Raw genomic sequence first — 25842 nt, forward strand, 5'->3', positions numbered from 1 at the left:
CTGGTGTGTGTGTGTGTGTGTGGTAAATGTCAATTCTCTCCCTTCCTTTCCTCCCTCCTTTTGAACATCCTCAGATGTGTGTGAGCAGCATTTTGACACACATCTGCAGCTGATGTCTCTTTTGAACAGTGCTCTCTTTGCTTGCAGCTTGTGCCAAATTCGGTCATCAGCATCTCAGGTCTTGGAAACACCGGCATCGGCATCTCAGGTCGTCATTGGCATCTCAGGTCTTGGAAACACCTCCACCTGAGAGACCAGAGAGCAGACCAATAGTCTACAATTGTGTATAATGTGGCTGCTTAGAAATGGTTTTATACAGTAATTAAAGACTTGCTACCAAAGGACATGAATGCTGGGAGAGGCTTGGAATCATACACAACGCATATGGCCAAATAGCTGGCGACAGTACAAAGGTGACCTTTCAAGGTGGGCAGAAATGTGCATGTAAAGAGTTTGATAAAGTCCACCCTTTGTGAGATCTGTGGCTCTGTGAGACTGCAAGTAGGGGTTCATAACTGGACAATGCATTTAAATAAAGAAAAGATCAACATTGTCCCCCACTGCCCACTTCTTGAACCTTGCTTTCGCTTGTCTTTTAGGCCAGGCCCATGTCCAGGGTCTCTCATATTGTCCTATGGCCAAAGCCCAGGAGAATGTCAATAACTGTAGTCCCTTTATTCCTGTGGTGCTTCTCACTCTATATGAAAGCAAAGACACTTTGACCCCTCACATGTACTCTTATCTAAGATGTGGCTCTCAATGAGTGAGTGGGCAGAACCCAGATGGTCATTGCCCTTCATATACATACACACAGACAGCTGCTTTCTCTCTGGGTTTTATTTGTAAGAGTTGCAAGCAACACATACGCTTCGGTATCCACTTCTTCCCTTTGGACTCAGCTGTAAAAGACACTCAGCAAAACCACATCAAGGAGAAGGGAGGTGAGTCCATGATGTATGAAAGACCTATGTGCCCCTTATAAATCAAGGAGAATTGGTGAGTGCCCTTTGGGAAAGTGACAGAAGAGGGGGCACAGGGATGGAAGTAAGAAACCCTGGCTTGTATAATCCTGGTGCATGGGTACACAAACCCAGTAACACAGTGTGCATGCAATTTGTGCAAGTTATGCAAATTGTGCAAATGTCATTTGTGCAATTTTGCATTTGCACAATCTGTGTAATGTAAGGCCTGCTCGGATCAATTTTATATTAAAGAGATGTATGGATAGATTAACCACATTGTATCAAATAGATGATTGACATGAGTTTTGGTTGACACAATTTAGGGCCTGGTCTTGACTCCTATGAGTGAAGGCCAGGTTCCTCTGTTGCAGCAAACTTTCCATGCTGTCATGGGCAGCCCCCACCTAGTGCTTTTGTCTAATATTAGTGAAAGTCGGCCTGTCGGCTCGGACACACTTCCTCATTTTTTGATATCTCAGATCGAAAGTGGCCGGGGCTCGATGTTCCATTGGGAGGAGGGGTTGTTTGGCACGCACCTTGTTCCCCTTTCGCATCTCCCCTAGCCGATGACATCTTCCCTGGCCAATGGTGTAAAATGTCAGCAGTTTTGGGTTAGCTGGGGGTGAGGAATGGTCAAGACCTCTCTCTCTGTCCAATCACGTTAGTGCGTGGGCAGATAGAGTAGGGGTACTTAGGACCCCGATTTGGAGAAAGAGGGGGTCGGTGGGACCAGTGGATGCAAGGCCGGCCCGCTCTCTCCCTCAGGGAGGGTGGCTCAGGCACGGCACACGAGAGGAGGAAAGGAGGAAGTTGATCCGAGGCTGTGAGTATTATGACTGAAAGGAGGCCGTTAGTTTTGTGTCTGCTTTGTGTGAGAGAAGTGATTTTGCTGCATGCTGTGATCCGTCTGAATATTGGTAAGAAAATAAATCTGTTTTGATTAAATGTAATCTCTTCACTCCTCCTCCTGTCTTCTTGGGTCTTGGGATTCTTGACAGCCAGCACCATAAAAAGAACCCATTGATCAGTGTGAGGATTTTTGGAGTCCTCATTTATTCCTGGTTGCAGGATTTTGGGGTGATAAAAAACTCTTACAGTAACTTGCACAAACTGCATGCATGCAATGTTACTGAGCTTTCATAGCCTTGTGTAGGATGTTTGCTCCTATGTTCTAGCTCTGTGTCTTGCAATGTTTTTTTTTTTTTTTTAATGGTTTGGAGTTGGGGATGTTAACTCATGTTGCTCAACTCACATGGACAGCATGCGTCTATTAGATTTCATTTTTAAAATGAGATGCAAAACAAAGACGTTCTCCTGGACGTCTTCTGTATCACCTGAAAATAGTTCCCTGGGGGCTGCATGACTTTCTGGATATTTTTTGGAATGATACAGAGGGCTTCTTAGGGAAGGGGAGGTCACTGGAATTTGCCTCTCTCAGTGCCAGTGCTGACTGCCGAGTTAGTCGATCACATCTGCAGCACTCACTGGTGCATCTCCTGGTGCACCAGCACTTTGTTGGCATATCAGCCAACAGTATTATGGTGAACATTTATATACTACTTTTCAACCCGCATGTGGGAGGGTGGCTGCTCAACCTCTTCATTGCTGGCTTCTGCAGATAATTTTGATACTGGAGTAACAGGAACCCAGTGGGAATGAGCTGGGAACAGTGGTGCATTTAGGCACGGACCACAGGGTGGGAGTCTGGGGGGCCTCCAAATGCTCTGGGAGCCCCGATGCCCTGCCCCTGCCGCTGTTTACCCTTTGCTGCCACTCGCCACTCGCCCTCCGGCAGCTGCGGCGGGTGCAGGTGGGCCTCCCCGGCCTGCAGACCAGCCTCCTCTGTCTGCGTGCATGCGCAGTAGGAGTTGTGGAGTGTAGGATTTCATGATGTCACAGGATATGGGGAAAATGTGGCGGGAGGGATATGTGCGACCTCCCCTGCCCTTAAAGATGCACTTCCGGTCACTTCCAGGAGACACAAAAGTGCCAGCGGGGGAAATGCAGCGGGAGGGGTAAGTGCACCCTCCCCCCCTTAAAGATGCACTCCCCGCTGTCAAACCAGCAAAACTGCTCGCTGATTGAACCGGTTCCGTGCACCAAACCAGACCGGTTTCGTGCACATCCTTACAAAGGACGGGACAGCTGATACAATAAGTGGGCATTGATTGATGCAGTGTGGACTTTTAAGGTGGATTTTGTGAGTGTCCCCAAATAGACCTATTCCCTCACTTATCAGACAATCAACAGTGAATGCTGACAATCTCATCTGGATGATTTTCCTCACATACAGCTGAATCTCTGAATTTTGGGGTGTTCTGAAAAATGTTGCCTCAGATTGCCAGCATTCATTGGCTCGGGCGGCTTGAGCACTGCCTGTGCCCCTCTGGACTTGTGAGTACTGTGAAGGGACTGCATTGTAGGACAGCCTTACTCCACCGTAAGGGCTCCGTGGGTGCAGTTGTGTGATGGGATGCCCATCATTTCTCTTCTTTCCAATGGATGTTGCCAGGGGTGTAGCAAGGTTGGAGTGGGCCCGGAGATGAGGTTTTAAAATGGGCCCCTCGCTGCCTTCCTCTCCTTCTCCTGGCCCCATGTCTCTGCTGCAGAAGAACATTTTGGATACATGTAATATAGTGTAGCAGGTTAACAGAGGACATTTTGAGGGGGAATTGCAGAAGTCAGGGGAGGCAGGTTATATAGCCATTTAAAAACAATTTGCAGCCGGGGGCACTTATATTGAAGTAGTGCAAAAGTAAACAGAAATTGCAATTTTCTGAATCAATGTCTAATAAATGCAATCAAATTTCACATTTCACAATAAAATTTCACTCCTCCCTCTGCCTATCATGGTTTTCCAACTCAGGCCCACAATTAGTGAGCACACATGGCCACCCAGAATCAGACAACAGCAGGAGCAAAACGGGGGGAAAGAAACAATGCAGAAACAATTTTCGCACACTCAGTCACCTATTCCCCACTGAATCTAGGTCTGAATTTACCAAAGGCAATATATGAAAAATGGAAATTCCGTTGTTTAATATGTCCACTCTTTCACTTTGGAAGAGCAAAGCTTGCTTTTCTTGCAGGTCCCATTTCATCCCTGCTCCTCCCACCCATACAATCATGTCAGAGGCGTAACTAGGGAAAACGGCGCCCGGGGCAAGCACTGAAATTGCGCCCCCCCACCCACCCACCGCCAGAGGCATATCTAGGGAAAATAGCACCTAGGGCAAGCACTGAAATTGCGCCCCCTGTCCAAACTTCTGACATCCATCTTTCAGATAACTTTACCATAGAATCAGCTCAAAAATACAAGTCAAGCTCATTAAAATAATTTGTTAATTTAATTAACAAATTATGGCACTACATGAAAATTATAACCACACCTTCCTTGCTGATCTAAGTCAGTTTTTTCAGTTGCCATGAGCCAAACTCCATTTAACTTGCATAAGAGGGATCCTTCTTAGGCCCCCAGAGCTGTATAACTATATTACTGTTCAAATTAAAACTCCAGGTGAGAGCGAATGTGCCAAGAATATTACAGATAGAGCTCTGACTGCAATTTTTCTAATTTCTCTACTTAGTCCAAATACAACAAATACTATCATGAACAATATTGGATGTGACAAAGTCCATGCTACATCTGTAGCACTCACTAGTTTGTTTGAGAAGTGCCTGAAAGCACAGCACTGCAGAATGGGAAGAGATCATTTCAGAAAGAGGAATTTTCTCAACACATTATGCTGAAATCAGAACAAGAAATATGCTGCTACTCTCTCTCTCCTCCTCTTCCACTATAACTCCAGCCTTCCAGAAACCAGGAGCGACTTCAGTTTCAAGACCTTCCTATCCCTACTCTCGTTTAACATCTCCAGCAGCTCAGCACAGCTCTCACTCACACATTGCTCAATCAACACCAGCAGCCTCTGCCTCCTCCTTCCCCACCCTCCATGACCATCCCTACTTATCTCAAAACCATGAAAAGCTTCCCCAGTTAATTTCTGCAGATCAAGCTGGTCTTAAAGGCAGAAGAACAGAGCAGGCCATTATTTCTTAGCTGGTTGGCAACCCCACATAGTAAATTAATTTATGCAGCAAGAGGCCAGAATACAAGGCATTTTCTTTCCCATTTCAGAAATAAGTGCAACGGAGAACAATACACACAACACAGTCTATAGGGTTGCCACCTTTTTTTACTAGTCCTGTTCCTGTGCCTTGAACAGCAGTCTGAGACACACAGAAAGTTAGCAACTGAAGCCATTCCTGGTATGAAAATGTGAGGGGTAGGGTGGGCAGGTGGAAGCATCACCTGCTTCATTACTGGGAGTTGGGCTGCTATTAAAGGTGCAGGAGCAGAGCTGATTTTAAAAGGTGACAACCATACAATATCAAAAAGCAGAGTGGGGGCATTTGCAAACCACTGGCAGCTATCAAAAGCAAATAGCGGCAAATTTTAGCTCCTAATCAAGTCACCACTTTGAGAATCCCTCCGCTTCATTAATGCAAACAGCTATCGTCCCCTCCCCACCCCACCCCCACCCCCATGCAAGGGTCTCCTCCAAAAGCACAATAGGCATCAGTAGCAGTTTAGCCCCTAATCAAGTCACCACTTTGAGAATCCCTTAGCTTCATTTATGCAAACAATTATTGCCACCGCCACCACCAGGTTCTCCTTCAGAAGCACAATAGGCAGCAGCAGCAGTTTAGCTCCTAGGCAAGTCACCACCACTTTGAAAATCCCACAGCTCATTGTCCATGCAAGCAGGCTCACAGCCTGCCTGCTTCTTCTCCTCTCACCACGGAAGAAACACAAAACCCACCCACGCACCCATGGTCTCGGTATTCCTGAGCTGCAGAAGGAAGGGAGCAGCAGCAGAAGGAAGGCAGAAGCAAAAGGGAGGAAGGAGAGGACATCAGGGATTTGCCTAAGTTCAAGAAGGCTTTTGTTCAGAGTGGGGAGTGTGTATGGGGAAGGCATTGAGAGGGGTGGGGGGGGGCACTGACTGCTCCAACTTGGCTGGCATGTGGTGGGGCTTCCCAGCAAAGGGTGGGTGGGGGGTGCAGAAGAGGGGAGGCACCAGGATGGGACTACTCGAGGCTGAGGGCTCCTCCTCCATGTCTCTCTCTCTCGTCCTGCATCCTCCTAGGCAGCCGCCCTCCAAAGCAAGACGGGGAACCACTTAGCTTAGCACAGCAGCAGCAGCAACTTAGCTTAGGCGGGGGAAACAGAAGCATTCAAGGACCTGCAGGCTGCAGCTGTGTCTTCTCTCTGGCTCACCCGCTGGCCACCGCGTGCTCCAGGAACTTCCCGTTCCAGCCTCTCCTTGCACGCAAGTAAACCCCTCCTCTGCACATTTTCTTTTTGTCCCAAAAGTTAATTTAAAACAGAGAGGGGATTAAACACACTGTCCTTTTCTGGATCACCCCCCCCCCCCGCCTTTCCTCCAAACTTCACTGGGCTCTGTGGATCACAAAACCCTTCTCTCGCCCCTGACTAGCTGACCTATACAAGTTTACTCAGAAGTAAGCACCATTGAATTCAGAGGGCTTACTCTCAAGAAAGCACCCCTAGTTTACTGTAGCTGTGGAACGCTTCGACTGATGATGAATGAGAGCTGTTGCAGCCTCAGGCAGCATTCTCTGGTTAAGCATTGTTTACAGGGTAGGGCGCGCCTGCGACCACACATACAAAAGAGATGGGTTTTTGAGCAAAAAGTTTACTTACTTTGGATTGGATTGGTCTGGAGAATGCGTGTGTGTGCAGCAGTCAGAATGCAGCCTGCTGGCAGTGGAGATTGGTCGGCTGTGGTGGCCTTTGGTGGGCAAAACAGACGGCAGCAGCGCACCAGGACAAACAGCATGTGAATGCTGTTGCTGCTACCTCTCAACCCACGTGGTCGGGCAAAGGTCCTGCAGGGCGCATGCTCACTGAAACTGAACTGGCTCATGCTCCTGCCTCAACCCACGTGGTTAGGTTGTGGGCATGCTCACTGGCCCTCCGCCCCACCCAGACTCGGAGTTCTCGGGTGTGCGCTTCTACTGCGCCTGTGCGAGTGGAGGGGGTGCCGCCGGAGCCGGAGAGGAGATGCCATGCCAGCTATGGGCGGCAGCGGTGAGCAGCGGGCTGCCCGGCGGTGCCCGAGGGCAATTAATTTTTTTTTTTTTTTAAAAATTTACATTTTTTTTAAAAATCGTGGGGGGCATGGAATTTTGCCCCCCTTCAAGTGGCGCCTGGGGCACGTGCCCCCCCTGCCCCCTGCCCCCCTATAGCTACGCCTTTGAATCATGTCGATCTCCCTCCCTCCCTTTCGTTCTCCACCCAACTCACCCTCACACTGGTCAGATTCTCCCAAGCATGTTGCTGCACAGTGCTGCTTGCCAGGTTTGGGGTGCACACATAAAGCCACATTTTGCTGCAGAGAGTGCAGAGATCAGATGAGTAACTTAACTTTGCAGAGTGCAGAGCCAGGGATGATGAGTAACTTCAATTTTGCTTCACACAGAACTATGGATGGGACACAATCAGGAAATAATTAACTGCCTGCTCCCTGCTGGAGCCTCGCAGAGTTGCTGATAAGAATGCTTATCAGGCAGTTAGCACACAATGGGTGCTGCTTCCTGAGTGGAAGGCTGTAAATGATCTGCAGGGGTCAGAAAGCATTTCTTGCTATCTATGAAAATTTTCAGCCTAGAAGCACTGAAAATGGTCAGCCAGGGCTGGGGAGTGGAGAGAAGGCAATGATTGGCTGTTGGGAGCCCCCCTCGGGGGCCCTTCAGAGGCTATGGGCCAAGAGACATTAATCTCCCTTTGTCTTACTAGCCATACACTCTCTAGATGTTGCATTGTGCAGCTCCGTGCATGGAATCCTTCTGACAGAGTAAGGTTGCCCTACAGATCCATTGGCAGTTCTTATGAATGTACAGGGGCACGAGAGGTGCTCAAGCCACCTGCATTCCCTTGCCCTGTATGTGAGACCCCAAATTTGGGACATTCATTGGAACATATGTACATGCTTGTGTGGTAGGGAAGGATACTGTTAACCAGGTCAAGAAAGGATAAAGAGATATGTCCTAAAAGCAGGTGATACCACAAATGAACCAAACAACAAATTCCCAGATGGAAGCTGCTTGCACATTTACTTAGGGCTAAGTCCACTTGAATTCTGTGAGATATATTTCCAACTCAACAGATGGAGGGCCATGCTGCAGAGCACTAGGCGTCATTGGACTATCAGGCTCACGAAGACCCAACTGTTTTAGGCTGGTAACTTTATGCCGCAATACATACTTCTGTATTTGTGCCACACTGTTCTTGGGGTTTGTTCTGCTGTGATGGACGAATGTGACAATTCTTCTGGAGACTTTACAATTAGTCTGGAGCAGGTATTCCTAAAGAAGAAGCTGCCCCAATGCAAGTAGCAGGTAAGGGTTCACACATGTGTCCGTTGCTGGCTGGGGTGCTGAACATTTGCATGTGTTCTGTGTATGGGGTTCCCTCTTTTCAAAATGGTAGGTTGGGCTGTTTGTGTGGTTCCCTTGTAAAATATGTATAAGTCACCAATTAATGGGAAGGGCAATCAAGGAAGAAGAAGGATTCTTCTTCCCTATTTCTGCTTTTCCTCCGTACAATGGATTGGTGAGATTTTAGTCCCCCCCACCAAGCTGTATTGGATCAGAGCCTTGATATAACTGCTCCTGGAACATGATTATTTATTGTATTTACTATCTTTGTATTCCACTCTACTTTCAAGGAGCCCAGAGTGATGTACATGGTTATATTTATCCTCACAACCACCCTGTCAGGTAGGCTAGGCTGAGAGATAAGTGACTGTCTCAGAGTCACCCAGTGAGTTTCATGGCTGAATAGGGTTTTGAACGCAGGCTTTCCCCTAGTCGGACACTCAAATCACGACACCACCCTGGTTCTCTTTCAGGTGCTGCAATGTCCAGTCTTGCATTCTTGTGCCTCCTCCTCCTCCCCACTGAAATGGATTCCAAATCTGCCTCTGAAAATGACACTGTGGTGGTCACAAGCAGTGGCCCTGTTAAAGGTAAACTTGTCCCAGCTGGATCTGGCACCGTGACAGCCTACCTGGGCATCCCCTATGCAGAACCTCCCCTGGGGAAACTGCGATTTCAGAAGCCCCTTCCACACCAGCCATGGGACCATGTCTTGGAGGCCACAGACTTTGGAAGTTCCTGTCACCAGAAGACTTATTTTTCCTCACCTTATTCAAACATGTGGGTTGCCAGAACACCCCATTCAGAGGACTGTCTCTTTCTCAACATCTGGGTGCCCCACACACAGCCATCCATGCCATCTCCGGTCCTTGTTTGGATCCATGGTGGAGGATTTCTTGTTGGCACAGGTTCCATGGACTTGTACAATGGAGCATTTTTAGCAGCTGCTGAAAATGTCATTGTGGCCTCCATTAATTACCGCTTGGGGGCTCTGGGATTTCTTTACTTGCCACCGGATGCCCCAGGAAATGTGGGCTTGTGGGACCAATGGCTGGCTCTAAAGTGGGTGAAGGAGAATGCAGCTGCCTTTGGTGGGGACCCTGATCAGTTGACTCTCCTTGGCCACAGTGCTGGAGCAGCCTCGGTGGGTTTCCACCTCCTCTCACCAGCCAGCCAACCCCTTTTTGCTCGGGCTGTGCTTCAGAGTGGAGCTCCCAATGCCCCCTGGGCTTGGAGGCATCCTGAGGATGCCAAGCGAACAGCCATATACTTTGGCCATCTGCTGGGCTGCACTGCACAAAATGGCAGTAATGTGGTGAGCTGCTTTCAGGGAAAGAATATTTCAGGACACTTGCTTTCTTTTTTGGAAATTGTCTTTTCACCCACCACAGACGGGGACTTCCTCTCTGATGAGCCACAGAAAATTCTACAGACTGGGCTCATTCAGTCTAAACCGCTTCTCATTGGTGTGACAGGTGACGATGGGTCTGTCTTTGTGGCACCTCATCTTCCTGGCGGCATAAAGAACGATGGGCTACTGACCTGGGAGCAGCTCCTGAATGGGGTGAAATGGTTACTGCGGAAAAAGTTTGAGGAAGAGGTTGCCAAAGGCATAGCACTGCAGTACAATGAGGGTCATGGGTCAGAACGCTACCGTTGGACCTTGGCTCAGTTTGCTAAAGACTACTATTTTGTGTGCCCAATGGCTGAAGTTGCTGCAGCAATGGTAGCAGTTGGCAGTCCTGTGTATGTTTACTCCTTCAACCATCACATCTCCGGCTCCATTTGGCATGAGTGGATGGGGGCAGCCCATGGAGCGGAGGTGCCTTACCTGTTTGGAACTCTGGCATCACTGCTGAGAACGAACCAAACATACACAGAGGCTGATGCTGCACTGAGCAGCCAGATGATGCAATACTGGGCAGAGTTTGCCAGAAGTGGGTAAGGCATTAACTCTTCCTCTCTTGTGCCCCTAAACATAACAGCTGGCCATTCATTCCCTAGACTGGACCTTTGATCTTGGTGCTAGACATGAAACAAGTCTGTAGTTTATGATGTGGGCACTGCACCTCTTACCCTGCTGCCATTTCACAAGGCATTTATTTCCGATATATCGTAGACATTTCAGATTTCAGTGGAGAGAGTGGGGGGAAAGTGGTTTCAGTGGAAGGGGTCAGGATTCAGAGCAAGACTCAAAGGCCTAACTCTTTTATATGTTAACCATTAAATTATAAAAGAGTTGTGTATTTTAGGAGCATTTGTTATGGTTAACCCCTGATAAATGGACAATAAGGCACCTTTCAAAGTGATGATGTTGTAATATTTAACAGAGGGAGAGTAATGGGCCCTATTCAACCCTTGCCCAGCGACCCTCCAATGGCTGTTGCTGAAATCTCCTTTATGTTTCTTTTTAGACTGTGAATCTCCTTTATGTTTTGTTTTAGATCGGTTTTTTTGAAAAGTGGTATATAAATAAGAGTAAAAATAATAGTAGTTAAAGATTTTATATTTCGTAATATCCTAAGGCTTGTTTACACCTGTTAATAATCACAAGTTGTCCCAGCACAGCACAGTACAGCATCCTTCCAGTGGCTGTTGCTGATGTCTGCCTTATGTTGCTTTTTAGACTGTGAGCTCTTTAGAGCAGGGGACCATCTTATTTATATATTACTTATTTTTGTATGTAAACTGCTCTGAGAACTTTGGTTGAAGACCAGTATATCAATATTCATAGTAGTGATGGATAGATTAAGTGCTGTCAAGTCGGTGTTGACTCTTAGTGATTACATAGATACAAATCTCTCTAGGATGATTTGTCTTCAACTTGGCCTTTAAGGTCTCTCAGTGGTGCATTCATTGCTGTTGTAATTGAGTCCATCCACCTTGCTGCTGGTCGCCCTCTTCTATTCTTTCCTTCAACTTTATGGACTTCTCAAGGGAGCTGGGTTTTCACATAATATGCCCAAAGTATGATAGTTGGAGCCTGGTCATTTGTGCCTTGAGTGAAAATTCTGGATTGATTTGTTATACGATCCATTTGTTTGTTTTCCTGGCTGTCCATGGTGCCCTCAAAAGTCTTCTCCAGCACCAAAGCTCAAAAGCGTCAATGCTTCTTCTATCTTGCTTCTTCAAAGTCCAAAGCTTCTTCAAAGCTTTCGCATCCATAGAGTGTCACGGGGAAAACCATCAAATCTTTGTAGATATAGACACATCATGGCATCTAAATATCCTTTCCAAGGCCTTCATTGCAACCCAGGTGCTAGACTGCGGCGTATTTCTTGACTGCTGGATCCTTTATTGTTGATGGTCGATCCTAAAAGGCAGAAGCTACCCACCACTTCAATGTCTTCATGATCAATTCTGAGGCTGGTTGCTGTACCCGTTGTCATTAGTTTAGTCTTCTTTACATTTAACAATAGTCCCATTTTTTCACCGTGCTCTTTGACTTTCGTTACTAGAGCTTGCAGATGATCTGCATTCTCAGCTATCAGAGTGATGTCATCAGTGTAGCACAGGTTATTGATATTTCTTCCTCCAACTTTAAAACCACGCTCATCTTCTGGGACACCCATTTTCCTAAGGACATTGCACAACATATTTATTTAACATATTTTAACATATCACATAACATATTTAACATATTTTATACCTCCCCAAACTTACGTCTTTGGGGATAATAAAATAAAAACAGAAAAAGTAAAAGAATTTTAAGAAGCTGTCAGAGATGGGGAGGCTCTTATTTCACTAGGGAGTGCATTCCAAAGCCTTGGGGCAGCAGCGGAGGAGGCCCGTCCCTGAGTAGCCACCAGACGAGCTGGTGGCAAATGCAGACGGACCTCTCCTGATGATCTCAGGATGCAGAGTTGAGTTCAAAGACAAGCATTGTTATATTACAAATGGAAATGATTTTATTATGGCTGCAACTCTAAAAGAAAGTGGATTGTTTGAATGGGACTTCATAAATGAATGAGCAAATCTAGCAACAGGGTGCAATCACAAGTCTTGTGACCTACTTTGGTACCGTCGCCTTGCTCATTGTAATATTATAGAGATTCATGAGCTTGAGAAAGAGGATTTATTTATTTATTTATTTAGCATATTTTTATACTGCCCAAAATGCAAGTTCTCTGGGCGGTTTACAAGCCAATGAAAACCTCCAATAAAAAGATTAACATATTTCAACAATTAAAATTTAAAAAGTTTAAACTATTATAGCACAATTAAAACAATATCTAATTAAAAGCCTGGGTGAACAAATGCGTCTTGACTGCCCTTTTAAAAGTTGTAAGAGATAGGGAGGCTCTTATTTCAGCAGGAAGTGTGTTCCAAAGCCTCGGGGCAGCAATGGAGAAGGCCCGCCCCTGAGTAACTACCAGATGAGCCAGTGGCAACTGCAGATGAACCTCTCCAGATAATCTCAATGGGGCCCAAGTTGTTTAGGGTCATATAGGTTATAATCAACACCCTGTATTTTGCCTGGAAAAATATCGGCAGCCAGTGTAGCTCCTTCAATATGGGTGTAATATGGTCTCTCCGAGATGACCCAGAGACCAACCTGGCTGCTGCATTCTGGACCAATTGTAGTTTCCGGACTAAATACAAGGGCAGCCCCACATAGAGCACATTGCAGTAATCCAGTCTGGAGGTTACCAGCAGATGTACCACTATTTTGAGGTCGTTCATCTCAAGAAATGGATGCTGCTGGCATATCAGCCAAAGCTGATAGCAGGCATTTCTGGCCACTGCCTCAACCTGGGAGACCAGGGAGAGGCTTGGATCCAGAAGCACCCCTAGACTGAGTACCTGTTCCTTCTGGGGAAATGTGACGCCATCCACAACAGGCAGATCAAAATTGTCTCTTGAGTTTCAATCAGCACAATGAGTACCTCCGTCTTATCTGGATTCAGTTTCAGTTTGTTATCCCTCATCCAGTCCATCACTGACTCCAGGTAGGCATTTAGGGAGGTTATGTCCTCTTCTCATGATGCTGACATGGAGAAATAGATTTGGGTGTCATTAGTCAGTTTTTATTACAGCCATTGGCCATCCAAAAGACAAAAAACCAGAACAACAAATATAACTAATATACACAAATAGTGGCTGATAATTACACACAATAAAACAGTATACAAACATCCAGGATAGATTACTTTAAAAACAGTAAAAAACTCCTATAATTGAGACCTTAATCTCATAGCACTATAAAAAAATTTAGCCACCACTTTTGTGATCTCACAGCTTGTGTCCGAAAGGCAATATTGTGTATAAAAAAGCTCACACCTCCCATGAAATCTAACTAACAGGGGGGAAATAAGTTCTTCCCTAACACCTTGATACAAAGAACAATATAACAAAACATGGGTAACCGTTTCCAGGAGGCCAGAGCCACAGGGGCAGAAAACCTTAACGGAAGAATCGTTAGCGAACCTCCTTTCCAAAAGAGAGGAGGGCAGCACATTTAAGCAAGCCCAAGCAAACGCAACCCAAAACTTGGAGAAGTGAAGCATTGTTAGATAATTTGCACCTTTATCTCCCATGCGGGGGGGGGATCCCAAAATATAGGGGAGAGCAGGTCCTGTTAGCCGAAGATGTAAGTTCCTGACGTTCAATGTCATGCAACTGTAGAAATACAGGTGAAACTCGGAAAATTAGAATATCGTGCAAAAGTCCATTAATTTCAGTAATGCAAATTAAAAGGTGAAACTGATATATGAGACAGATGCATTACATGCAAAGCGAGATAAGTCAAGCCTTAATTTGTTATAATTGTGATGATCATGGCGTACAGCTCATGAAAACCCCAAATCCACAATCCCAGAAAATTAGAATATTACATGGAACCAAGAAGACAAGGATTGAAGAATAGAACAATATCGGACCTCTGAAAAGTATAGAGTGTACTGTGCTTGATTGGCCAGCAAATTCGCCTGACCTGACCCAATAGAGAATCTATGGGGCATTGCCAAGAGAAGGATGAGAGACATGAGACCAAACAATGCAGAATTGCTGAAGGCCGCTAATGAAGCATCCTGGTCTTCCATAATACCTCATCAGTGCCACAGGCTGATAGCATCCATGCCACGCCGCATTGAGGCACTAATTGCTGCAAAAGGGGCCCAAACCAAGTACTGAATACATATGCATGCTTATACTTTTCAGAGGTCCAATATTGTTCTATTCTTCAATCATTGTCTTCTTGGTTCCATGTAATATTCTAATTTTCTGAGATTGGAGATTTGGGGTTTTCATGAGCTGTATGCCATGATCATCACAATTATAACAAATTAAGGCTTGACTTATCTCGCTTTGCATGTAATGCGTCTGTCTCATATATCAGTTTCACCTTTTAATTTGCATTACTGAAATTAATGGACTTTTGCACGATATTCTAATTTTCCGAGTTTCACCTGTAGTATTTCCTTCACCTAATTATTCTCCAGAGTAAGTAGTTCAGGAGACAGTCCCAACTGCATTATTTTGTTGTTTACATTAGATAGCTAGGGGTTTGGATAACAGTCCAATCAAAAGTAACAGAAAAAAAATTCTCAAATCTCTAAACAGAGTTTAAACCATCTAGCAAAAGTAGATTCTCAAGCTTTACAGACTATAGAAAAAGATCCAGATTTCAGGCAAAGAACATAATATGGCACACTCCTAGGCACTGCAAAGATTGCTCTTAGGAATATAGACTGTACTCTCTCCAATTCAATTGTTATTGTTACTGCTATTTTTACATTTATATCCCGCTCTTCCTCCAAGGAGCCCAGAGCGGTGTACTACATACTTAAGTTTCTCTTTCACAACAACCCTGTGAACTAGACTAGGCTGAGAGAGAAGTGACTGGCCCAGAGTCACCCAGCTAGTATCATGGCTGAATGGGGATTTGAACTCAGGTCTCCCTGGTCCTAGTCCAGCACTCTAACCACTACACCACACTGGCTACCCTATTGTTACCCCCTGTATCCATAATGAGACTCCTAAAAGTAATTGAGCCACAATCTTAGCCCGAAATACCTGGAGTGCCATAGGTATATGGAGAGCCAGCGTGGTGTAGTGGTTAGAGTGCTGGACTAGGACTGGGGAAACCCAAGTTCAAATCCCCATTCAGCCATAATACTAGCTGGGTGACTTTGGGCCAGTCACTTCTCTCTCAGCCTAGTCTAGTTCACAGGGTTGTTGTGAAAGAGAAACTTAAGTATGTAGTACTCCGCTCTGGGCTCCTTGGAGGAAGAGCGGAATATAAATGTAGTAGTAGTAGTAGTAATAGATCGTAAGACCAGGAAAATCATGACCATAAATCATGCTCTGCACCCCCGCTATACCTCCCTCGCAGCTCAGGTGGAAGAGGAATGCTGCAAGTCCATCAAACAGTAGAGGAGGAAAAAAGAGGTCTTGAAGAATATATCAAGGACAGTGAGGAAGATGCACCTCAAATGGTCAATAATGCAAAACTATCCAACACCAATGAAACAAAGCAGGCCTACAAGAAAGAACAAGTCAAGAACTGAGCAGAAAAATGGAGAAATAAGCCCCTGCATGGTCAATATTTGCACAATATAAGTGGAAAATCAGACATCACCAAGACCTGGCAATGGCTTAAGAACGGCAACTTGAAGAAAGAAACAGAGGGTTTAATACTGGCTGCACAAGAACAGGCACTAAGAACAAATGCAATAAGAGCAAAAGTAGAAAAATCCACCACAAACAGCAAGTGCCGCCTTTGTAAAGAAGCAGATGAAACTGTGGACCACCTAATCAGCTGTTGTAAAAAGATCGCACAGACTTACTACAAACAAAGGCATGACAAGGTAGCAGGGATGATACACTGGAACATCTGCAAAAATTACAAGCTACCTGTAGCCAAACACTGGTGGGACCATAAAATTGAAAAAGTTGAAGAAAATGAAGATGTAAAAATATTATGGGACTTCCGACTACAAACAGACAAACATTTGCCACACAATACACCAGATATAACTGTAGTCGAGAAGAAAGAAAAACAAGTCAAAATAATCGACATAGCAATACCAGGGGATAGCAGAATAGAAGAAAAAGAAATAGAAAAAATCACCAAATACAAAGATCTACAAATTGAAATTGAAAGGCTGTGGCAGAAAAAGACCAAAATAATCCCAGTGGTAACTGGCGCCCTGGATGCAGTTCCAAAAGACCTTGAAGAGCACCTCAACACCATAGGGGCCACAGAAATCACCATCAGCCAATTACAAAAAGCAGCTTTACTGGGAACAGCCTATATTCTGCGACGATATCTATAACAACAGCAACAACATTGACAATAAACTTCTGGCATCCCAGGTCCTTGGGAAGGACTCGATTTCTGGATATAACAAACCAGTCAATAACACCTGTCTGACTGTGTAAACAAGAAATAATAATAATAATAATAATAATATACTGGCCTCCTTTAGAACAGTAGAAGCGCAAAAAGGCACTAAGAGTTTTGCAGGCTATATGGATGGAGGACAGCCTATGGGTATTCCAGTTAAAATTATATTGGAAAGAAATGCCTAATTATTTATATTTGTAAAACTGCTCAATACAATTCTGGTTTACTACCTATTTGTATACTTTTCCTGGATTTAGTAAAAATCAGGACCTTTGATTTTTTATCATTGATAACTAAATTGTTATCGTTGCAGTAGCAGGCAAAAGCATACAGCAATCTTTTCAAACCCAGTCTAGTCTGAGATAATACAGCTGCATCATCCACGTATAACAACACTGGCACTCGTTTATCAGACAGCTTTGGTGCATGTGAATCCACCTTTTCCAGACATTGGGCCAAATAGTTAATAAAAAGATTAAACAATGTAGGGGCCAAGACAGAACCCTGTCTGACCCCACGAGTAGAAGGAATTAAATCAGTTAGAGCCCCATTAGTGGCATACCTAACCCGTAATGAAGATTTCAATAATGATTTCAATAAAGATTTCAAAAAAGATTTCATAACTCTTCGTAATGAAGAGTTCAAAATTTTTTACAAAAACAGTTGGTTTGGTTGATAAATTAGAGAGTAAGAAGATTTCTCATCTGCACATACGCTCCCCTTGTCAGCCAAAAAAGTTCATAGAAGAGTTCCTCTATGTTGATGGTGAGGGCTCTGAGCCAGAGAAGTTGAGAGGGAGTAAGAAGACACCTCTGTCTGGGTCCCCACTTCAATAGTAGTGGAGAAGCCCTTGTTAGGCTTATTAACCGAATTACCATCAGGACAATAACAGCTAAAGGCTCTCCTTATCTCAGATAGCAGGTGTTCCAAGAGCTTAGTAACAGCTGTGAGATGATGGAAGAGCAGCTTCAAGGATTCCTGAACCAGAAGAACCATACTGGACACAGATCCCTCCAAAAGCTCAAATGAAGGCTTTCGACTTGTGGTTTGGGTGTCATTAGCATACTGATAACACTCTGCACCAAATCTCCTGATGATCTCTCCCAGTGGTTTCATGTAGATGTTAAACAACATTGGAGACAATATGGAGCCCTGAAGCACACCATACAAAAGTTCAGATTTTGAAGGAAAGCAGTCTCCAAGGGACACCATCTGGAATCTCCCTGACAAATATGAGCAGAACCACTGCAAAGCAGTGCCTCCCACCCCCAACCCCCTCAGACGCTCAAGAAGGATACTGTGGTCGATAGTATTGAAAGCCGCAGAAAGGTCCAAAAGGACCAACAGAGTCACACTTCCTCTGTCAATTCCCAATTGGAGATCATCCATCAGGTTGACCAAGGCAGTCTCCACCCCATAGCCAGCCTGAAAGCCAGTTTGAAATGGGTCAAAATAATCAGTTTCCTCCAAGACTGTCTGGAGCTGGGAGGCCACCACCCTCTCAATTACCTTGCGCAGCCACAGAAGGTTGGAGACAGCCCTATAGTTGCTCAACTCTGAGGGATCCAAGGTAGGCTTCTTCAGAAGCGGTCTAATAATGGCCTCCTTAAGACAAGGAGGCATCCTACCTTCCCTCAGACACATTTATAATCTCTACCAGGCCTTCTACAACAACCCCCCTGCCAGATAGTATAAGCCATGTTGGGCAAGGGTCAAGAGAAAAGGTAGTAGGCCACAAAGTTCCAATCAGCTTGTCCACATCCTCAGGAGTCACAAACTGGAACTGATCCAACCTAATCACATAAGAGGATTTGCTGGACACTTCTACATCAGACACTGAAGTAATTGTGGAGATGGAGTCTAAGTCGGTCTGAATATGAGAGATTTTCCCCACAAAGAAACACACACAGCAGGTAATCGATGGTTCCAGATTCTGATTCAAGGGAGGAGGGGCAAATACTAGCCCTCTCACAACCCTGAGCAACTTACCTGGACATGAACTTGCAGATGCAATATGGGCAGAAAAGAATCGCTTCTATGTCACACGTATTGCCTCAGCATAGGTCTTCAAATGAGCTCTATGTTGCAATCTGTTGGATTCAAGCCGAGTCTTTCTCCATTTGTGCTCCAGTTGTCTACCTTGCTGCATCAGCCCCCGTAGTTCTTCCATATACTAAGGGGCTAGTTTTGAAGCGGGTAGGAGAGGACGCTTAACAGCAATCATGTCTACTGCCCCGGTGAATTTGCTGTTCCAATTTTTCACCAGGGCATCAACAAGATCATTGGTAGAGCCATCACTAAATCCCTCCAAGGCTTCTTGAAATCCTATTGGATCCAATAACCTTCTCGGGCGGACCATCCTAATAGGTCCTTCGCCCCTCTGAAGGTGGGAAGTGATTGTGAGTCCAACCTTAACCAGATGGTGGTCCTTCCATGACAATGGGGAAATCACAGGATTCTCCACCCACGGAACACCATCCTGATCAGAGTGAAAGACCAAATTAAACATGTGACCAGCAATGTGCATTGGTCCCGAGATCACTTGAGATATGTCCATAGTCGTCATGGCCGAACTCCTGAGCTGCCCCGGACAAATTGGTTCCAAAATGAACACTGAAGTCCCCCAGCACCACAAGCCTGGGCAACTCCAACGCTAAGCCCAGGACCAAGTCTGTCAGCTCAGTTAGGGACTCTGTTGAGCAGCGGGGCAATTGGTACACCAACAGAAGTCCCAGTCTATCTCTGGTCCCCAAACTTAAGTACACACACTTTAACAGGGATCCTGGTCAGGAAAAGGTTATTCTTATAGACCACAGCCACTCCACCTCCCTGCCCACGGTCCCTCACCCGCTCCTCAACAGAGTAACCTGGAGGGAGAAGCTGGGACCACACTGGGCCCCCAGCCTCCCCCAGCCAGGTCTCTGTAATACATACCAGGTCGGCGCCTTCATCCAGAATCAAATCATGGATGGTTTTTGATTTGTTCTGGACCGACATGGCATTACAACGAAGCAAGGTGAGCTTCCAAGGTTGATTGGCACTGCTCCCCATGGTCAAAGAGCTGGCAGGACAGCTGGAAGGAGAAACAGTTATTAAGTTTCCAAGTCCCCTTCCCCTGTAATGGCCCACTGACCTGCCAATGTTACTTCTGATCCCCACCACCACCGGAATTGCCACCCCATGATCAGTGGATATGCTCCCTGTCTCCCCAGCTCCAGATAAGCCCAGACACATTTATAAACAGAATTAAAACAATATGACATAATCTTCTCATATTTTGATTATCTGTTTTGTCCAGAGTATTGGGAACATCCCTTTCTCACTTTATAAGCCAGCCGTACTCGAAAATGTCCCCCACCTGAAATGTTCTCTGTTTCACACCCCATTTCTGATCCACATACAGATTATATTTTTGTTGCTTACCCAATCACAAATCTCTGCATCCTCAGGGTAAGATGGCACAAAAAGCCCTATCAGTTGTTGCCATTTGGTAAATTTGGTGGTAGCTGTGTGTCCTCTCAGCAGTTCAAAAGAAGATTTTTTTAAATAGTAGAATGAGTAGTTTGATAAGCAAATAGACTTTCATGGATTACCTCCTTCCAGGTTTGTTGTTGCATAGTAAACTTTCTTTCACTAATCTGTTTCTTCCCACTAAGCCATTCCCTTGAGGATGGTACAATGAAAGAATTTTGTGTTTTATCTCATGGTTCTGCAAATATTGCTCCATTTCAAATGAGGTAAGCTGTGCCCCATTGTCAGTCACTAGATCTTTAGGAAGTTTCCACTCTAGTAGCAGTTTTTCATGCAGTTTGGAGCAGTTTGTTTTCATTTTCAGGTTAACCTAAGGCAAGGAATGTTGTGATGTATTGATTGATTGACCAGGCAGTTGGAATTGAGAATAGAACTTGTAATGTTCAGCAATCACATTGAAAGTAGAGTTGAAATGATTGTCTAAGGCTTGAAGAGCAGCTTCATAAGGGTTGGCATCCCTTTCCAATTTGGTAGGAAATTATTATTATTATTATTATTTCTTGTTTACACAGTCAGACAGGTGTTATTGACTGGTTTGTTTTATCCAGACATCGAGTCCTTCCCAAGGACCTGGGATGGCTGGATTTTATTGTCAATTGTTATAGATATCGTCGCAGAATATAGGCTGTTCCCAGTAAAGCTGCTTTTTGTAATTGGCTGCTGGTGATTTCTGTGGCCCCTATGGTGTTGAGGTGCTCTTCAAGGTCTTTTGGAACTGCACCCAGGGCGCCAATTACCACTGGGATTATTTGGGTCTTTTTCTGCCACAGCCTTTCAATTTGAATTTGTAGATCTTTGTATTTGGTGATTTTTTTCTATTTCTTTTTCTTCTATTCTGCTATCCCCTGGTATTGCTATGTCGATTATTTTGACTTGTTTTTCTTTCTTCTCGACTACAGTTCTATCTGGTGTATTGTGTGGCAAATGTTTGTCTGTTTGTAGTCGGAAGTCCCATAATATTTTTACATCTTCATTTTCGATCACTTTTTCAATTTTATGGTCCCACCAGTGTTTGGCTACAGGTAGCTTGTATTTTTTGCAGATGTTCCAGTGTATCATCCCTGCTACCTTGTCATGCCTTTGTTTGTAGTCAGTCTGTGCGATCTTTTTACAACAGCTGATTAGGTGGTCCACAGTTTCATCTGCTTCTTTACAAAGGCGGCACTTGCTGTTTGTGGTGGATTTTTCTACTTTTGCTCTTATTGCATTTGTTCTTAGTGCCTGTTCTTGTGCAGCCAGTATTAAACCCTCTGTTTCTTCCTTCAAGTTGCCATTCTTAAGCCATTGCCAGGTCTTGGTGATGTCTGATTTTCCACTTATATTGTGCAAATATTGACCATGCAGGGGCTTATTTCTCCATTTTTCTGCTCGGTTCTTGACTTGTTCTTTCTTGTAGGCCTGCTTTGTTTCATTGATGTTGAATAGTTTCGCATTATTGACCATTTGAAGTGCATCTTCTTCACTGTCCTTGATATAGTCTTCAAGGCCTCTTTTCTCCTGCTCTACTGTTTGATGGACTTGAAGCATTCCTCTTCCACCTAAGCTGCGAGGGAGGTAGAGCCTATCTACATCACTGTGGGGGTGCAGAGCATGATTGATGGTCATGATTTTCCTGGTCTTACGATCTAGCATCTCTAGCTCTGCCTGGGTCCAGTCTATTATTCCTGCAGTGTATCTGATAACAGGTATAGCCCAGGTGTTTATGGCTTGTATGGTGTTCCCGCCATTGAGTTTGGACTTGAGGATTTTTCTAACTCTCCTGATGTATTCACTTCCTATTTTTCTTTTAACTTCAGTGTGTGCAATGTAATCTGCCTGGAGAATGCCCAAGTATTTGTAATGTTCTTTCTCTTCCAGGTTCTTGATGTTGCTTCCATTGAGCAGTTCTATTCCTTCTGTTTTTCTTATTTTCCCTCTGTTCATTATTAATGCAGCACACCTGTCTAGTCCAAACTCCATTGCTATATCGCTACTGAATATATGGACAGTGTTTAGCAGTGATTCGATTTCTGACTGGGACTTTCCATACAACTTCAGATCGTCCATATACAGCAGATGGTTGATTTTACTGGATGTTTAAGATGTTTGGTATCCGAGGCCTGTTTTGTTTAGTATTTGTGAAAGTGGGGTCATGGCGATTACAAACAACAGAGGGAATAGTGAGTCCCCTTAGAAAATGCCTCTTCTAATGCTAACCTGTCCAAGTGTCTCGCCATTGATTGTTAACTGTGTACTCCACATGCTCATTGCTTTTTAAATAAATAGCTGAATGTTTTTGCTGACACCAGTTGTTTCTAAATATTTTAGTATCCATGTGTGAGGCAATGAATCGAAGGCTTTCTTGTAGTCAATCCATGCAACACTTAGATTGGTTTTTCTTCTCTTGCAATTTTCTAAAATCATGTTGTCAATCAGCAGCTGGTCTTTTGTGCCTCTGGTGTTCGGGCAATTTCCTTTCTGTTCAACTGGAAGCTGTTTGTTAGTGAATAAGTGTTGCATGACTTCATCTGCTATTATTCCAGTTAATAATTTGAACATGGTTGGCAGGCAGGTGATCGGTCTATAATTACTTGGAACTGCACCTTTTGCAGGGTCTTTCATGCTGAGATGAGTTTTCCCAGTTGTTAGCCATTGTTCAATATCACCTCCTTGCAAAATGTGATTGAACTGTTTTGATAGTTGTTTATGAAGTCTTGCTAGGTGTTTAAGCCAAAAGCCATGCAGTTCATCGTCACCTGGCGCAGTCCAATTTTTAATTTTCTTTGCTCTTTCACTTATTAATCCTGGTGTTATTATTAGATCTTGCATTTGTTGGTTACATTTTTTGACCTCTTTCATCCAGCCTGCTTTTTTATTATAATCTATTGGGTTGTCCCATAATTTCCCCCAGAATTGCACTGTTTCTTCTTTATTTGGTGTTTCTACGTTTCTTGCAGTTTCTCCTTCTATGCTTTGGTAGAAACATCTCTGATTTGACTGGAATTGGAGATTCTGCCTGTGTTGTGTAATTCTGGCTTCATATCTGCTAATCTTCTTTGACACTGCTGTTATTTGCTGCTTTATTGTTTCTAGGACTTCTCTAATTTTCCTTGAATCTAGGTGGTATTTTTGGATCAGATACTGTTTGGTGTTTTCATTCTTCAGCTTCTTGTCTTTCATATCTTTCAATTTACTAGCATCTGATCTAAGCCTGGAGATTTTATTTTCTAATCGAATCTTCCATTTAGGTGATGTACTGCTTTCTTTTTTTACAGGTTCACTGATCTTATATCCAAGCTCTTGTGTTGTTATTGTTGCTGCACTGTACATTAGTTGGTTTATTTCTTGCAAATCATTGGTTGTTATATCTGCAAGTGCAGCACTGACATCTTTTAATGCCTGAGCAAGTGGTTTTTTGGCAACTGTTTTCAGAGCTGGAAGTCGAACCCTGGTGGTTGTTTGGTTCATGTGCTCAGTTATTTTTTGCTTTAGTTCTTGTTGCTTTTCTGTTAAACGGCATTTGGGTTTTTGAGATGAAGGCAAAGGGGAGGTTGCCTGGTTTTGATTCTGAAACAGTTCAGCAACAGTGGCATCCTCTATTTCCAACACCTCCTCCACCTGCGCCTGAGCAACTTCTTCAGTTAGTGGTAATTCTTCTTCCATATCTTGAGCCTGTGTTGCTCTTTGCAGTTCTTCCAGCTCAACTCCTGTGAATACTTTATTTCTTATTATGAATCTTCTCTGGTCTGCTAGCCTTTGTTCTGTTATTTCTGTATCTGGATGCTTCTCTTTCCAAATTTGGTACATTCTTTTTAAATAACCTCTTCTAGCTGGACTAGACTTGTAATAGCAGATCATTATTTCCTTGTTGGCATTTTTCGTATATTTTTTTCGGTTAAGCGGCGTTTCTTCCAGTAACCTTGTAATCTCTAGCCCTGGTTGCTCAACTGAAGATCCTGAGTCCTGTTGCCCTCTTGCCACCAGATGTCCAGGAACTATAGCATCTGGCATGGTCCTTGTTGACCAGGGCGACGACCGATCTGGTATAGATTTATTAAAGTTACGTCTCACCATATTGTTGATGGGAGAGGCACTCTTTGTCTGGCTCCTCTGGTGAGACCTGTCCAGTATGGTTGGACCTCTGGCATAGCTCTCACCTTCATCAGTGCACACAAGCCCCACAACCATGCCAAGGTAGTGCCTCACTGGGGGTTGTTGTTGTTGTTATTATTATTATTATTTCAATTTCTATACCGCCCTTCCAAAAATAGCTCAGGGTGGTTACATAGAGAAATAATAAATAAATAAGATGGATCTCTGTCCCCAAAGGGCTCACAATCTAAAAGAAACATAAGATAGACACCAGCAACAGTCACTGGAGGTACTGTGCTGGGGATAGATAGGGCCAGTTACTCTCCCCCTGCTAAATAAAGAGAATCACCACGTTAAAAGGTGCCTCTTTGCCAAGTTAGCAGGGGAAATGGCAAATCTTTGGCCTTCAGGGCCCATGCAGTGAAGCAATATAGCCTTAGGCTTTGCTGGAGTAAAATCAGGGGTCTGTATAGTGAGGAGGTAATTTCAGAAATAGGACCTCCACTGTTTCCAGGGACGTGCAGGTTCTCATAGGAACATAGAAAACTGCCATATACTGAGTTAGTCCATTGGTCCATCTAGCTCAGACAGACTGGCAGAGGCTTCTCCAAGGTTATAGGCAGGAGTCTCTCAGACCGATCTTGAAGATACCAGGGAAGGAACTTGGATGCTCTTCCCAGAGCGGCCCCATCCTTACAGTGTTCACACATGTAGTCTCCTATGCAATGCAAACCAGGGCAGACCCTGCTTAGCAAAGGGGACAATTCATGCTTGCTGCTACAAGACAACCTCTCCTCCCACAGACCAGTTCTCCCACAGACCACCTCTTCTCCTGGGGTGGACAAGAAAAAAGGTGGTGGTGAGATATAAGCCATGCTGCAGTGGGCATCCAGTGAACAACAGAGTCCAGGATTGATGAGGAAAAAGTACCTTCAGGGTTTGTGCAGTTCAGGAAGCTGGAGAAACAATCAGCAGCATCAATAGTAGAATATAGCAGTTCAGGAATGTAGGCCCAGTAATGCAATGAAATGAAGATGCAGGAATCTTCACAAGCTTTGCAGGCTCACACACATAGCTGGAACAAAATCTTGTTACCAGCTGTTTTATAGCTGTTTGCCTTGTAAACACAAAGCAATCATATGTTTGCTTAAGTATTCAGAAAGCACTCAATTTTTCTCCTCCTCCTCCCCTCCCCTCCCCTTTCTGACTCCATCCCCCCACACTCCCTACAGGATCCCCACTGGAACAAACCACATTAACAAAACATAAAAGATTGCTATCTATATATTTATTTCTCTAAGATGTACCCGTGGCTAATCCTATATGTGGCAGCTCTCGCAAACAGCTGCCAGATAGCCACGGGTGTGGAGAGATAAATGTTAGAGGTTGTTGATTTTTACCCACAATAGGTAAAACAGCAGAGCACTAAGGAATGAGCACACACTCCAGTTACAGAGTAGGTAGCAG

General features: G+C 44.5%; 2 protein-coding genes across 5 annotated transcripts in view; one reads left to right on the plus strand and one right to left on the minus strand.

Annotated features, from left to right (window-relative positions):
• The window catches only part of LOC128343529 (cholinesterase-like), a 94142-nt gene extending 87216 nt beyond the window's left edge, over positions 1-6926 (minus strand). Inside the window, exon 1 of the mRNA XM_053292736.1 lies at positions 6691-6926. Coding sequence (XP_053148711.1) covers positions 6691-6913 — 223 coding nt within the window. The 5' untranslated portion in view covers positions 6914-6926. The remainder of the gene's footprint in view (positions 1-6690) is intronic.
• Positions 1-25842, plus strand: part of LOC128343530 (cholinesterase-like) — a 42671-nt gene that overhangs the window by 4746 nt on the left and 12083 nt on the right. For 2 of the 4 annotated variants that reach the window (XM_053292739.1, XM_053292742.1), the window contains exons 1-2: positions 1780-1879; positions 8900-10367. In XM_053292739.1, the coding sequence (XP_053148714.1) occupies positions 1795-1879; positions 8900-10367 (1553 nt within the window). In that variant the 5' untranslated portion in view covers positions 1780-1794. Of the gene's footprint in view, positions 1-147; positions 942-1779; positions 1880-7823; positions 8388-8899; positions 10368-25842 lie in introns of those variants that run through there. The other 2 variants (XM_053292741.1, XM_053292740.1) reach the window with 2 other exon arrangements.

This window comes from Hemicordylus capensis, chromosome 2, assembly GCF_027244095.1.
Source record: "Hemicordylus capensis ecotype Gifberg chromosome 2, rHemCap1.1.pri, whole genome shotgun sequence".
In the NCBI taxonomy this organism is placed as follows: Eukaryota; Metazoa; Chordata; class Lepidosauria; order Squamata; family Cordylidae; genus Hemicordylus; species Hemicordylus capensis.